Source organism: Dermochelys coriacea, chromosome 1, assembly GCF_009764565.3.
Source record: "Dermochelys coriacea isolate rDerCor1 chromosome 1, rDerCor1.pri.v4, whole genome shotgun sequence".
Classification (NCBI taxonomy): Eukaryota; Metazoa; Chordata; order Testudines; family Dermochelyidae; genus Dermochelys; species Dermochelys coriacea.
In genome coordinates, this window is record NC_050068.2 from 292,162,677 (window position 1) to 292,178,639 (window position 15,963).

A 15,963-nucleotide genomic window follows, 5' to 3' on the forward strand; every position below is an offset into this window, starting at 1 on the left:
CCATGGTACTTCATGGGAAATTGTAGTCCTATGGAAAAACAGCTTCGAAAGAACTGTTTCAACCATCACTAGTGTAAACTTTGAGTGATTCTAAGCCATGGGTGAAATTTTGGTCCCACTGAAGCCAAAGATGCCTGAATTTCACCCCATGTTTCAAGTTAATGAGATTGGATAGGATGCTGCTTTCACAGATATCTAAATTTAAGACCAGAAGGGACCATTAGCTCATCTAATCTGACCACCTATATATCACACACCATTAAATGTTGCCCAGTTTCCCCTGTACTGAACCCCATAACTTTGGTTTAATTAAAGCCTAGGTAGCATTTGGCAAAAGTATCTTTCAGAAAGGGAGCCAGTCTTGATTTGAAGATATCAAGAGATGGGATAATCTATCACCTCCCTTGATAGTTTCCGTGGTCAATCACCCTGAATGATAAAAATGCATGCCTTTTATTTCTAATTTGTATGGCTTCATCTTCCACCCTTGTGTTCTTGTTATGCCTTTCTCCTCTAGATTGAAGAACCCTTTAGTATATCTTTTCCCACCCTCCCCTTGAACATACTTATACACTGTAATCAAATCACCTCTCTATCTTCTTTTGGATAAGCTAAACAGAATGCGCTCTTCAGATGTCTCACTATATAGCATTTTCTCTAGCCCTATAATTGTTTTTGTGGCTCTTTTGGCACCTTCTCCAGTTTTTCAAAAAATCCCTTTTTAAAATGTGGACACCGGAACTGGATTCAGTATTCCAGTATGGGTTTTATCAGTGCTGTACACAGAGGTAATATCACTTCTCTACTCCTACTCACTTCTCCCCTCTTTATACATAAAGGGTTGCATTAATCCTTTTTGTGACAACATTGCACTAGGCGCTTATGTTGGGTTACGTGTCCACTATTAACCACTAAGTCCTTTTCAGTCACTGTTTTACAGGAGGCAGTCCCCCATTCTGTAAGTATGGCTCTCCATCATGTTTTGTTAAGTCATAATTAGAAAAAGACAAGGTAGATGAGGTAATATCTTTTATTGGACCAACTTCTTCAGGTCTGGGGAAGGTAATCAGAGAGGTTTACTTAATCATTTATAATTCATGTCTTGAAAGATGCATGTCATTAGAGCAACATTAGGTTAATAATGAAATGTTAATTTCAGCAATAGAGCTCATTAGCATTTTGAATTGCAAAAATTTTCAGTGATGGGGTAAACGTGATATTGCAAAGGGGATTTTGTGCTAGGATTAGGATATAGTAGCTCAGATTGACTGCCCTTTCTTGACATTCTGATTTGTGACATACCTCTGAGAAATTACCCGTATATACTTGTTCATTAGCCCATTTGTTTATAAGCTGACCCCCCAAGATAGATAAGTAAAAATGGTAAAAACTGTGTGATACTTTCATAAGCTGACCCTATATTTCAGGGGTTGGCAAACTTTGGCTCCCGGCCCATCAGGGTAAGCCGCTGGCGGAGCGGGACGTTTTGTTTACCTGGAGCGTTCACGGGCACGGAGTCCCTCAGCTCCCAGTGGCGCCACTTCCTGAAGCTCCCGTTGTCTGGGAACAGCAAACCGCAGCCATTGGGAGTTGAGGGGCTTCGTGCCTGTGAACACTCCAGGTAAACAAAATGTTCCGACCCTCCAGCAGCTTACTGGTGGGCCGGGAGCCAAAGTTTGCCAACCTCTGCTACATTTTAAAAGCTGGCGTCACAAGAAACTCAAGTTTTGCTAGAATTATTTAAATGTAATCTAACCAAAAAAACCCTGTTTTTTATAATAACTGAACAAATATGTAACAATATGTAATAACTGAACAAATATGTAACAAGTAACTTAGAACAATATGAGACTTTAAAAAGTCTTAGAATCCTTCAGAGTCTGAATCAGTCTCTGATTCACCAAACAGTTCATTAAACTCGGCTTCAGTCACAGGTGCACCTGCATTGTCATTGTAGATATCAGCAGTGTCGTCTTCAGACTCGGATTCCTTCTTATCATCAGCCTCTGTTGTGTCATCATCAAATATGGCATCATCTTCTGACCCATCGAGTGCATTTCTGATACAGCATTTCCTAAATGATTTTTCTATCGTTTCCGAGGGAATGGACACCCACACGTCCTTGATCCATTGGGCGACCAGATTGATTTCAGGCTTCATAAGATTCCCGCCTTTTGTCAACTTCACCATGCCTGAGCACATCCATTCAGACCATGTTTTGCATAGCCTGTCTTTTAAAGGGTTTGTTCAGGCAGACATCAAGTGGTTATAGAACTGAAGTTAAGCCTCCAGGTATTACAGCCAAAATAGTTTTCATATTTTTGGCCACATTTTTCACCTCGTCCGTCTTGTGTGCCCTGAACGTGTCCCAAACGAGCATAGCAGGTTTCTTGAAAAGTGCTCCTAGTTTCTTATTACACACTTTTCCCAACCATTCAATAGTCCCACTTTCATCCATCCATCCCTTTTCGTGTGCATATACAATGACACCATCAGAAAATTTCATGTTTTTAGGCAAGGTTTTTCTTTTAAAAATAACAGGAGGGAGCTTTGATCCATTTGCTAAACACCATAAAACCACCGTAAAATGGATTTTTTTCGTGGCCAGTGGTTTTAATTAAAACTGTTTTTTCACTAACACCGGTTACCGTTCTATTGCTCAGGAGATTGAATGTCATCGGTGTTTCGTCCATATTTCCTATTTGTGATCGTTCAAATGCATATTCCTTTTGATAGTTTATAATAAACCAAGGGTCGGCAACCTTTCAGAAGTGGTGTGCCGAGTCTTCATTTATTCACTCTAATTTAAGGTTTAGCGTGCCAGTAATACATTTTAACATTTTTAGAAGGGCTCTTTCTATAAGTCTATAATATAGAACTAAACTATTTTTGTATGTAAAGTAAATAAGGTTTTTAAAATGTTTTAAGAAACTTCATTTAAAATTAAATTAAAATGCAGAGGCCCCCGGACCGGTGGCCAGGACCCAGGCAGTGTGAGTTCCACTGAAAATCAGTTCACATGCTGCCTTCAGCACCCATGCCATAGGTTGCTTACCCCTGTAATAAACCTTTGGAAAAATTCAATTTTTTTTCTTCCAGTTCTCTCGGCAGCTTTTGCGCTATCTTTGTTCTCTGATGAAGACAGAGACCATGACTGTTCATGAAGCAAGTACACCAACCCGCTGATGCGACAAACATGATGGCTTTACTGACTTGTATTTGTCATCTTTCGACATTTGCACAGCACGCAGACACATTCCAGTTCTAGTGACAATGTGCCCATTTTGTCGACATTCAACAACCCAATTATTGAGATCTTTCTCCAGCTTGGGAAATGAAGTGCACCTCGTTGGACATTTTTTCTTGCTTCTTGGCATGTCTTTTAGTGTTTTATTTTTTTGCCATTTTCTTAGTTGCTTCTCATCGATACAGAATTCACGAGCAGCGGTGCAATTATTGTTTGCTTCTGCATATTCAACTTTAAGTTTGAACCCTGCGTGATAAGCAGACCTTTTTCTTTTGATTTCACCATTCATTTTACATACTAGTATGAAAATAGATTATTATTATTATTGTTATTGTTATTGTTATAGATTTGTTGGATTTTATACAGGAATGTCACCTGCTTTATCACTGTCAAATTATTATTGTTCTTTGTTTATTTCAAAGCAGCCCTGTAGATTGGCATGTCTGTGAGGATAACAGGCTATTTCAATTTTATTAGAGATTCCATCAATTCTGCACATTATATTTTTATATTGGCTCGAGACTTATGAGGTCCATTGGTAGAAATGCATGAAGAGATCAACTTACTGCTCTTTTAGTATTCCTTTCAAGCCAATCTAGTCCACTAAACAAAGCCTTTGCAACTTTAAAAGGCTACAGTATTGACATCAATAAATGGGTCGGCAAACTTTGGGTCCTGGCCTGTCAGGATAAGCCGCTGGTGGGTTGGGACATTTTGTTTACCTGGAGCGTCTGCAGGCATGGAGCCCCTCATTTTGTAAACAAAATGACAATGTATTAGATGGTCAATTAAATGATTTCATAGAGGTTTTTAAAATCATCAAATTTTGGTGTATACCCATTTATAAGCCGACCCCCACTCTTTGATGCGTCACTTTTTTACCAAAAATATTCGGCTTATGAACGAGTATATATGGTATCTAAGTTTTGTTTTTCTTATGGCCTTCTTTGCATCTTGGTGCTCCTTGACTCATTGCTCATTTTGGGTAAAAATTCGTCCTGGTGTAGCAAACTAACACAAATCCTATGGGACTTAAGTTGTGTGTAGACCTCGTGCTAGCTTGTTGTGGAGGTGGATTTTTTGTCCTATGTGACAGAATGAAGTACATCTCTATCCCAACAGTGTCTGTTGCTATAATCACCTTGCCTGTGGGTGTCTGTCCATTTAAATTAAGCCCTGAGTCAGCAAAACACATACACAGGTGCTTAGGTCCTGTTGACTTCAATGAGACTTAATATTAAGCTTGTGCTGAGTGGTGATTTTAGGGTGGGATTTTTCAGAATTGCCAAAATGACTTAGGAGCACAAATTTCTCATTGCTGTATTTTTCTATCATATTCATTTTTAAAAAGAGAAAGATCCGGTGATGTATATTACTGCCCTGTGACTTGCAGAGAACATGCGGGATGTGGCGATACGAAGGTATGTGCCAGATCATGCTCAGCAACGTCGCTACCTTACCGAAAGAGAAAAAGATTGTAAACTTATAAACCAGCAAACTGATGGAAGCAGCAAAGAAGTGAGATTTGATACAGTTATCTCCACAATGAGAGCTGAAAAGTTACGTTTGAATGAAACGATGCAATGGGACAGTGTGACACACTTGAGTGATGAAACTCAAGGATGTTCTCATTACTGCAATGATCTTCCATTCTGACTTCAATTTAAAAAAAATCTTTCACTGTTTCCAGATACCTTTGACAGCCACCATGCTGACTGATGCACCAGGGACCTTTAGACCTGAAAGTGTGATCTTAAACTGAGAGCTATAAAACACCTATATTCTCTAAAAAGAAAAGAAGTACTTGTGGCACCTTAGAGACTAACAAATTTATTTGAGCTAAGGTGCCACAAGTACTCCTTTTCTTTTTTGCGAATACAGACTAACACGGCTGCTACTCTGAAACCTGTATTCTCTGTGGATTAGCACAGAAGGGCACGCTTAACAGACACAGACCTGTGGGTTACGTACGTCTTCTGATTGGAGGAAGCTCATCCCAAGCATGTGAGGCCCACTGCAGTACAAATCCTGCATGAGTCCCCCTTATGTGGTAGTTATCATCTTGTCCAGTGCTAGGGATTGAACCAGGGACTTCCAAATCTAGGAGCTAGATTCTCTAAGTCTCAAGCTAAAGAGGCAGGCTTTCAAAACAGAAAGCTGTAACAAACCCATATCCTGTATGGATACAGACTCGGAAGAGGACACTGAACACCCACTGATCAGTGAGTTACACACTCAAGTGTTTCTGGGAAGTGGAGACCACATGAGTACAGCTATTCAGCAAGATAATTTGGGAAAGCCGGCAGGAGCAGGAGAAGAACATACTTTTACACAAGGAAAAGAGATTTCAGAAAAAACGCACTTAAAAACCTCATGAGTTTCATAGATTCATAGATACTAAGGTCAGAAGGGACCATTCTGATCATCTAGTCCGACCTCCTGCACAGCGCAGGCCACAGAATCTCACCCACCCACTCCTATGAAAACCTCACCCATGTCTGAGCTATTGAAGTCCTCAAATCATGGTTCAAAACTTCAAGGAACAGAGAAGCCTCCCTCAAGTCAACCATGCCCCATGCTACAGAGGAAGGCGAAAAACCTCCAGGGCCTCTACAGTCTGCCCTGGAGGAAAATTCCTTCCTGACCCCAAATATGGCAATCAGCTAAACCCTGCATATAAGATTCACCAGCCAGATACTACAGAAAATTCTTTCCTGGGTAACTGAGATCCCATCCATCTAATATCCCATCTCAGGGGATTTGGCCTATTTACCCTGAATATTTAAAGATCAATTACTTACCAAAATCCCATTATCCCATCATACCATCTCCTCCATAAACTTATCAAGTAGAATCTTAAAACCAGATAGATCTTTTGCCCCCACTGCTTCCCTTGGAAGGCTATTCCAAAACTTCACTCCTCTGATGGTTAAAAACCTTCGTCTGATTTCAAGTCTAAACTTCCTGGTGGCCAGTTTATACCCATTTGTTCTTGTGTCCACATTGGTGCTGAGCTGAAATAATTCCTCTCCCTCTCCTGTATTTATCCCTCTGATATATTTATAGAGAGCAATCATATCTCCCCTCAACCTTCTTTTAGTTAGGCTAAACAAGCCAAGCTCCTTAAGTCTCCTTTCATAAGACAAGTTTCCATTCCTCGGATCATCCTAGTAGCCCTTCTCTGTACCTGCTCCAGTTTGAATTCATCCTTTTTAAACATGGGAGACCAGAACTGCACACAGTATTCTAGGTGAGGTCTCACCAGTGCCTTGTATAACGGTACTAAAACCTCCTTATCCCTACTGGAAATGCCTCTCCTGATGCATCCCAAAACCGCATTAGCTTTTTTCACAGCCATATCACATTGGCAGCTCATAATCATCCTATGATCAATCAATACTCCAAGGTCCTTCTCCTCTTCTGTTACTTCTAATTGATGCGTCCCCAGTTTATAACTAAAATTCTTATTTAATCCCTAAATGCATAACCTTACACTTCTCACTATTAAATTTCATCCTATTACTATTACTCCAGTTTACAAGGTAATCCAGATCCTCCTGTATAATATCCCGACCCTTCTCTGAATTGGCAATACCTCCCAGCTTTGTATCATCTGCAAACTTTATTAACACACTCCCACTTTTTGTGCCAAGGTCAGTAATAAAAAGATTGGTCCCAAAACCGATCCCTGAGGAACTCCACTGGTGACCTCCCTCCAACCTGACAGTTCGCCTTTCAGTAGGACCCGTTGCAGTCTCCCCTTTAACCAATTCCTTATCCACCTTTTGATGATCATATTGATCCCCATCTTCTCCAATTTAACTAATAATTCCCCATGTGGCACGGTATCAAATGCCTTACTGAAATCTAGGTAAATTAGATCCACTGCATTTCCTTTATCTAAAAAATCTGTTACCTTTTCAAAAAAGGAGATTAGGTTGGTTTGGCACGATCTACCTTCTGTAAAACCATGTTGTATTTTGTCCCATTTACCATTGACTTCAATGTCCTTAACTAATTTCTCCTTCAAAATTTTTTCCAGGACCTTGCATACTACAGATGTCAAACTAATTGGCCTGTAGTTACCCAGATCACTTTTTTTCCTTTCTTAAAAATAGGAACTATATTAGCAATTCTCCAATCATTCGGTACTACTCCTGAGTTTACAGATACATTAAAAATTCTTGCTAATGGGCTTGCAATTTCAGGTGCCAATTCCTTTAATATTCTTGGACAAAGATTATCTGTGCCCCCCGATTTAGTCCCATTAAGCTGTTTCAGTTTCGCTTCTACCTCAGATATGGTAATATCTACCTCTATATCCTCATTCCCATTTGTCATGCTACCATTATCCCCAAGATCCTCTTTAGCCTTATTAAAGACTGAGGCAAAGTATTTGTTTAGATATTGGGCCATGCCTAGATTATCTTTAACCTCCACTCCATCCTCAGTGTTAAGCGGCCCCGCTTCTTCTTTCTTAGTTTTCTTCTTATTTATATGGCTATAGAACCTTTTACTATTGGTTTTAATTCCCTTTGCAAGGTCCAACTCTACTCGACTTTTAGCTTGTCTCACTTAATCCCTACATGTTCTGACCTCAATTAGGTAGCTTTCCTTGATGATCCCTCCCATCTTCCACTTCCTGTATGCTTTCTGCTTCTTCTTAATCACCTCTCTCTAAGATGCTTGCTCATCCAGCTTGGTCTACAACTCCTGCCTATGAATTTTTTCCCCTTTCTTGGGATACAGGCTTCTGATAGCTTCTGCAGTTTTGATTTAAAGTAATCCCAGGCCTCCTCTACCTTTAGATCCATAAATTCTTCAGTCCAATCCATTTCCCTAACTAATTTCCTTAATTTTTGAAAGTCAGCCCTTTTGAAATCAAAAACTCTAGTTGCAGATTTATTTTTGTTAATCCTTCCATTTAGTTTGAACTGAATTAGCTCATGATCACTTGAGCCAAGATTGTCCCCTACAACCATTTCTTCTATGAGGTCCTCGCTACTCACCAAAATTAAATCTAAAATGGCATCCCCTCTAGTCGGTTCAGCAACTACTTGATGAAGGAATCCATCAGCTATCGCATCTAGGAAAATCTGAGCCCTATTATTATTACTAGCACTGGTCCTCCAGTCTATATCTGGGAAGTTAAAGTCTTCCTGCTGTAGATAGAGATGAAGCCAAATATGTAGGCAACAGTAACATGTTTGCAGAGCACTGGATATGTTTCCCTTATTGTCATTTCAATGACCTTTCACCCGGCTTTTAGTTTAAAACTAACTGGATCACTTTGCATAGCAAGTTTCTCTTTGCCATTTTAAAATGGCAGTGATGGGGGATTGGGTGGCTCAGAGGATTGACCATGAAATATGGCAGGACTTGAAAAATTTATTTGCCAGTGTTATCTGCGGAGACTTCCCTGGAGAGTGAGGGGGCCTAACCCATTAATTTCTACACGTTTCAAGCTTCACTTACAAAACAAAAAAATATTAAGACCCTGAATCCAGCAATATATTAGTGTGGTTGCGCTACCATAAAACTGGAGTAATACTGTAATGAATCAGGCTGTAAGTTTCTAGCCCTTATGACTGAGAACTTTACAAATGTGATTAGACACAGTATTGTCGTCTTGAGTCTGCAAACAGTTATTTCCCAGTCCCATTACAGGTAGTTATCCCCACGTACAGTGAAGTTGTAAGTGGACTACATGTAGTTTCCCTATAGCTAGTTGACAATGAAGACTTCAAATGTATCAGGCACCTACTCTTCAGATGCCAATATGAAAGGTGGAGCCCTTGGCAGGGCCCAAGGATAGCCCGCCCCCCGGTAAGAATCCCTCCTCTTTCCCCTTCCCTTCCTTAGCAGTTGCTCTTGGGCAGGGAATTGAACCTGGGTCTCCCACATGTTAGTCAGTAGCCTGACTCCTGGGCTGTTGGGCATAAGGTGGGGGCAACGCTTCCACAGCCGCTGCATCCTTCGTTTTATGAATCTAGTCCTTCATTTCCTTTGCTTTTTAATTCTTAAAAGTGGTTTAAAATGCTCATAAATGAAAAAAATAAAACATTTTGTTTGACCCAAAGCAATTTTTGTTCCAATGTTTCGATTTACCAAAAATTCCAAAAATATTGCCTTCCGTTAGACCACCATATACAGTGAACTCTTAAAATTATTTTTCTGAACTGCCAGCCAACCAAAAAGTCAGTTATTCACTCCACTCTAGTTGTTATTATTATTAGACAGCTTGTTGGGAACCTCACAGTGGATAAATGACCATGTCACGAAAGTATCTAGCCTCACTGCAAGTGGCCCATTTGTCATCCACAAGGGAGAGAGGGCAAAGATAGAAGGCATATTTAATTAGCCTCCTATCCCAGACGTGTCGTATCTTCTGGGCATGTTTGGTGTAGTATGCTGAAAACTGTAAATTTATGAGCCTTTTGGAGGAGGGGGGAAGCCAAGTGACATGATATATTCTCCTTTCCAGAAAGAAACCTACTCTTTGTATCATGGGACAGTTAGTTGTACCTTATCTACTGTAGCTGACCTGTCAGTAGTTCTAGGATGATTTTCATTTTCTTTTTCTTTTTTTCATCAACAGGAAAATGATGGCATCAGCTTGTACTACTGGTCACTGTTTGACGGACATGCTGGATCTGGGGCAGCTGTTGTAGCATCCAAACTGCTCCATCACCATATTGTGGAGCAGCTGCAGGAGATTGTGGAGATCCTAAAGAACTCTGCAGTCCTTCCCCCAACCTGCCTAGGAGAGGAGCCAGAAAGCATGGTTGCTAACAGCAGAACTCTAACCAGGGCAGCCTCCCTGCGTGGCGGGGTTGGGGCTCCGGGCTCACCCAACACCCCTCCAACACGCTTCTTTACAGAGAAGAAGATCCAACACGAGAGCCTTGTTACTGGGGCTATTGAAAGTGCATTCAAGGAAATGGTAGGTGTATTTCAGGGCTGTTGATTACTTTGTTACTCAGTTTAATGAATAATGTGATTGGGGGAGACGAATTTTTTTCACTTGTTTGATCTAGAATTAGGTGTGTATTTACTGGCTCTCAGTCCTGTAGTATCTGAGCACCTCAGAATTTTCATGTACTTATTCTTGCCATGCCTCTATGAGCAGTGCTATCATGCCCACTTTATAGATGGGGAGCTGTCGCACAAAGAGGCTCCTACCAAAGTTACACAAGAAAAAATAATTGAACTTAGGTCTCCTAAGTCCCAGGTGGCTGCATTAACCACTGGACCATTCTTCCGGTCACATTGTTGTCTTACTTGCTGACGTGGCTTTTAGAAGCTGTTTTTAAAAAAGGGAGTGTATTATGTAGAAAGCTACATTGCTCCACAATAGTAGATATCGGCTTTCAATGGTGAGATAAATTATTTACACTAGTCTGTATATTTCCTAATAAAAAATGGTGAAATTTATCCTGGTGCAGTGGGATGGCCTCTGGCCCTGTATAGGAGATATGGAAGAAAGAGCTGCAAAGAGGATGCATCTATACCCCTCATGCCACAGGCAGGGTTTCTGCACCAGCCTTGCATGGGCTGATGTAGGAGGCCATGTTGTGGCAGGTTGCAGGTGGACCAGGGAAAGAGCCCCAGAACCCACCCATCTGGAAGAGCAGTGGCTTTTGTTCTAGTTCATAGGCTAGAATAGGGACTGCACAGTAGCTCTGTACCCTGGCCCATCGTTTCGGGGGTGGGTCTCACCCCTCCACTCATTTGTGCTTTACTCACATGGATACTTGGGGTGAAATTCTGGCTCCACTGAAGTCGGTGGCAAAATTTCCATTTGATTTCAGTGTGGCTAGGGATTCACCCTCAAGTGGATATCCCGTGCGGGAGCCTGATTCTGCAAACTCTTGCCACTGTGCATAGTGCTTGCTAGCCTGAGATTGCTCCTAGTAGTTAGGACTATGCCTGATAATAAGTGCTTGTGGGATCAGGCCCTAGGAAATGACACTATTCTGTGTCTTAAAAAAGCTTCCTCTTTGTGCAGAAAAGTTTAAACTAAGCATTTCCCAGAGATTTTCTTCTCAAGGTGAAGTACAAAGGCAGGACTCAATCATAATTTTTCCTCATACATGTGAATTAGTACATGTGTCTAATTAGCAGACTGCAGCAGTTATTTCAGAAAAGAACTGTTTCATTTCTGCACTCAAATAATTACAATGATTAGTTCTTTGTGTAGGGCTTTTCTTCCCAAAGAATCAGAAAGCTCTTTGCAAACTACTGTACAACTGGAAATATTCACTGTAAAATGTTGTACATTTTTATTACAAATCTTTTTTTACTATTATGTGACACGATAGAAGTTGCACAGAATCAAATATATTTAAATTAGTATTATGAAGTAGACACCACAACATCATAATAAATGCACATGGCTTAGTATAGCCCTGAGGGCCCTGCCTGAAATTTGGGCCCCATTGTGCTAGGGACCGTGCACACAAATCATGGCAATTTCTTTCTCAGTGTCACTAGCTGGCATCGTGGTAGGGTTTATTCAAGATGAGCATCTCCTGTCCCATGCCTTTGATCAAATACTGCAGGCTGGGGACCTTTTATTCCCACTTCTGCTTCTCCATCGTTGTCTCCAGGAATGGCTCTCAGTGGTTACCCCAGTACAATAACAATCCTAATTTTAAAAAGGCAGTTTTATTAGGGAAAAAATAGGAGTAAATACAATATATCCAGTCTAAAGTCTGGGTAACATCTTGTGCTTATAATGGGTTTAAGCAAAAGAATAACGTGCATGTGTGTGAGTGAGAGATTTATGTAATATCAGCATTTCTAAGGCTGACACACTCCTCCCACCTCTCTAACTCTGTCCTTCTTTATACACCTGGTGCTCTCTGAAATAACGGTGTGAGCCTCCTTGATATCACTGTGGTCATTCTTTATTAGTACCTCATCCATATTTTGTTTTTATGCTAGTGCAACCCTTTTGAGTTAGCTTATTTACATGGGTTCCTTACTAGCACAATGTATCATTGTACCCAATGTTTAACAAAAACCAGCATTCCTAAAGTAGGCAGGCACACTTCTTGGTTTTCTTTCCTGCAACGCACAGCACTTCACAGGAATCCTTTGAACCTGGATAAAGTGTTGGGTAGGTACATTCACCTTTGCACATTCCTTCAGGTACTGCCTAACAGAAGGCCTTCAACTCCTCTTTTCCCCTGGATTGTTGTGTGCCGTTACGCCTTTCTGCCCAGCCTCCTTTTAAACGCTAATTAGTTTTTCCCTTTCTTGCCTGAAGTGTCAGACTCAATGTAACTCCCTTTTAGTCATAACTCAAATAATAATTCCAGGGTCTGTCAAATATGATTTCTTCTGGAGAGTGCTCACTCTAATACGCCCCCCCCCAGTAAACTACACGATGCTCTGTTTATCTTCCATGGGAAGCTGTTACCCTCCTTAGATATTTAAACTTCTAACCCCTCTCCTGTCTGGTTTTTTTTTCTAGACTACAATGTTTGGTTGTGTTGTAGCTTGTGTTAATTTATTTCCATGTTGTAACCTGGGATCACAAATGTTTGTTCCTGGCCACACTCAGTTGAGTGTCCATTGTTAGCATTTACAATTACATTTGTTAACTTGAGTTAATGGAAAATCTGTTACAATACAACCCAAAGCAGTAGTCTGGACAAACCCTGAGAGGTTTATAGGCCACATCCTGGGGAGCTGGAAGGGTATTTCCAAGTGTTCTTCTATATTAAGCTACTCAGATAATTTCATCACTCAACTCCATCAAACTCAGCTTGCTGAACTGAACAAAAGGGGGACTTATCTGAATGTCATCTGTTGGGTGTGTATGCATAGCTTTGTGCATCACAGGTGAGCCATCCACCTCTTCTTTCTTTTTTTGTTTTGAAGAGAGACTAAAAGAAAGAGCATCCACTCCACACTCGGCCTTATGTAGAAAAAGTGCCACACAGAGTACACTCCCATCTGAAAGGTATATCCTCCCCCCCAGTTATCCTGTTCTCAAGTCATGACTTAGTTTATATCTTTTTGTTTTTGTTGTATTGGGGTGAAACTTAGTTTGTGATACAATTAAGTGATACAAAGCTGGCTTACTTCTAAAATAACAGATGGGCTGAAGAGGTGGTGTTCAAATCCAGAACCAGGTTTGGATTCAACTTGAGATTCAAAATCAGGACTAAGATGTATATTCAGTGTAGATGAAATCAAGTAAACTGTTCTTGTAAAATTTTCAGATCAAAATGGTGGAGATCTTGAGAATGTCCTTATATTTCTGCCATTTTGAATGGTGGAAACACTTGAAAGAATCCATTGGTTTAAATAACTGACAAAACAAGAAGAGGATTGACTTGGTGATGTAAGCATTATATTTCAGAATATTGGGCTTTTTTAGCATCACTCCTGGAGCCACAAGTTCAAATCCCAAGAGTGTTACCTCAGCCCTTCATCCTTCTAATGTAGATGAAATGAAATAAATTCCTGTGTTTCTTTTGAGGTAAACAGACTGAGAAGCTTGGAACCTGCATAGAAACAGGACATTACTTTCTGGACGGTCTGTACAGAGTGACTTGCATCTGCTTGATAACATAAAAAGCAAATTAATCCATATATGATGTTTACGACCATGTATAATTGGGTCAATATCAAACTTATTTACAAGCCCTACTTCTCTGAGTCTTACTAATGGATCTCAAGTTGTGGGGGAGAATAGGTATCACTACTCTGTTTAAACTTCTACTCAGGGCCGAGTTGTTGCACAAAGAGGAAAGATTGCTTGTTCTTTTGAAGGCCATGATTAGCATTGCTTGCCCTTCCCTTTTTTGGAACGTGAGGCACATTGGGTAGGCCATGGCAATGAATTAACAAATACACTTTCAGCAGTCTTATACTTGTATCTTATAGTTATTTGGGGATTGGTCCTGCTTTGAGCAGGGGGTTGAACTAGATGACCTCCTTAGGTCTCTTCCAACCCTGATATTCTATGATTCTGTACTGTGATCAATCTACACTACAACTCTGACAGTATTAGCTCATGGTTGTCTGGCTTGGCTAAGTGAGTCTGTATTCTAACAGTTTTTCCTGTAGCACTGTGGTTAGGACATTGCAACCTAAACTATAAACAGCATCCCTATGATGATTCTTAAAACACTTTTGTCCCATCTATACTAAAAAAAAAAATTAATTTTTTTTATTTTTTAAATTTTTAAGTTTTGATTACAAAAATAGATGGTTATCCCAGGCTCTGGAGGTTTAAACACTTTAAATTGCAAACCCCCCACACAAGAGAAGCATCAGCTACCTAATATGTCAAAGTGAAAATGCAGGTGTACCCTACCCTAGAAAGATCCTTGTCCACCCCTCTCCGCAGCCCTCCACAAACCCTGAAAAAAAAAAAAGGGCTTTGCTGTGTTTCCTGGAGTTTAACAGATTAACAGGACTGTTTTGGAGCAAAATGACAATGAGATCCAGAGCTGAGGAGCCCTAATGGAAAGTTTCTGCCAGAAGACCCCCTCCCTCTTTTTTAAGCAGAGATAACTTCAGCTTGAGATTCTAATTTCAACAGTAACATTATCTCATGAGGACAGAGGCAGTCGGTCTTTCATGTAGGCAGTCCTAAACCATTTCTGATCATGACTAAAACCAACATGAAACTCCAGCTGGAAACCAATAGTCAGGCAGGCTAGTTCATGAAGCACTGATGGCGTGTGCTTCTAGAATAATACTCCACTTAACAAGTAGACAGTGGCTTACTGCATCCACGTTAGTTTCCAAAGGGATTTTAGGTACAGCCTCATGGACCATGCAGATGTTAAAGTGGCAAAACATGGAAAATGGTCCATATCCAAGAGACGAGGTCACAACCTTGTAGAATTAAACAGCTTTCTTGCAGAGTGCTGTAATTTTAATCCTCTAAAAGCAAACTGTGATCTAACCCCATGCGGAAGTTGTGAAGTCAGGCAATAAATAGCAGATGGATACCTCATTGAAAGATGCCACTACAGTCTCTGTCATGTTCTGGTGATGCTTTCCCTAATCTACCACCGCCTCCGTATTCTCTTGACTGAACCTTAGCCAGCTTGCCTACAGTGTTCCAACTTCAGCCAGGAACTGGGACAGGTTTGTATAGTGTTAAAAGTGTAGTGAAGGCACTGCGACACATGCTGCATCATAGATATGTTGAATAAGAGGGGTGAAAAAACTGAACCCTGCATAATATGAGCTTCGATACCTGATCTTCATCCACTATCAGGAAGAGATCATAGAGTGTGTAACCAACACAGCGTGTGCCAAACCCAGTCTGTATTTGGCTTGACCAGGATCACGGATAACCGAGATGCTGTGACTATTGTCTCACCAGAACCTTCTCAGCAATCTGTCTGAAGAATGGAAGGTGGAACAGTGGCCAGAAAAGCTTATGCTGTCAACCTCAAGTGACAGATGGTTGATCAGAGGCTGCAGAATGCTTTAAGAGCAGTTGGCTGTCAGCTCTCTGTAAGGGCAGTGGTGGCAATCTTTTACCACAGGTATTTCCCCACTGGCCCTCACCAGCCAGGAAGAACATAGATCCAATTCTTAGACTGGAGCATAAAGTTCTCCCAACACCTGAGCATCTCAGGAAGTGGCACTGGGTGAAATTCAGGCAGAGAAGACTTGAGATTTACCCACTATAATATTGCTTGGCTTACTGTGAGGTGGTTGCAAAAATTCACTGAAAGATT

At 40.7% G+C, this 15,963-nt stretch overlaps 1 protein-coding gene across 2 annotated transcripts in view; it reads left to right on the plus strand.

Moving 5' to 3' along the window:
- Window positions 1-15,963, plus strand: part of PPM1H (protein phosphatase, Mg2+/Mn2+ dependent 1H) — a 225,245-nt gene that overhangs the window by 129,212 nt on the left and 80,070 nt on the right. For both annotated transcript variants that reach the window (XM_038396952.2, XM_043494125.1), the window contains exon 3: window positions 9,846-10,190. In XM_038396952.2, coding sequence (XP_038252880.1) covers window positions 9,846-10,190 — 345 coding nt within the window. The remainder of the gene's footprint in view (window positions 1-9,845; window positions 10,191-15,963) is intronic.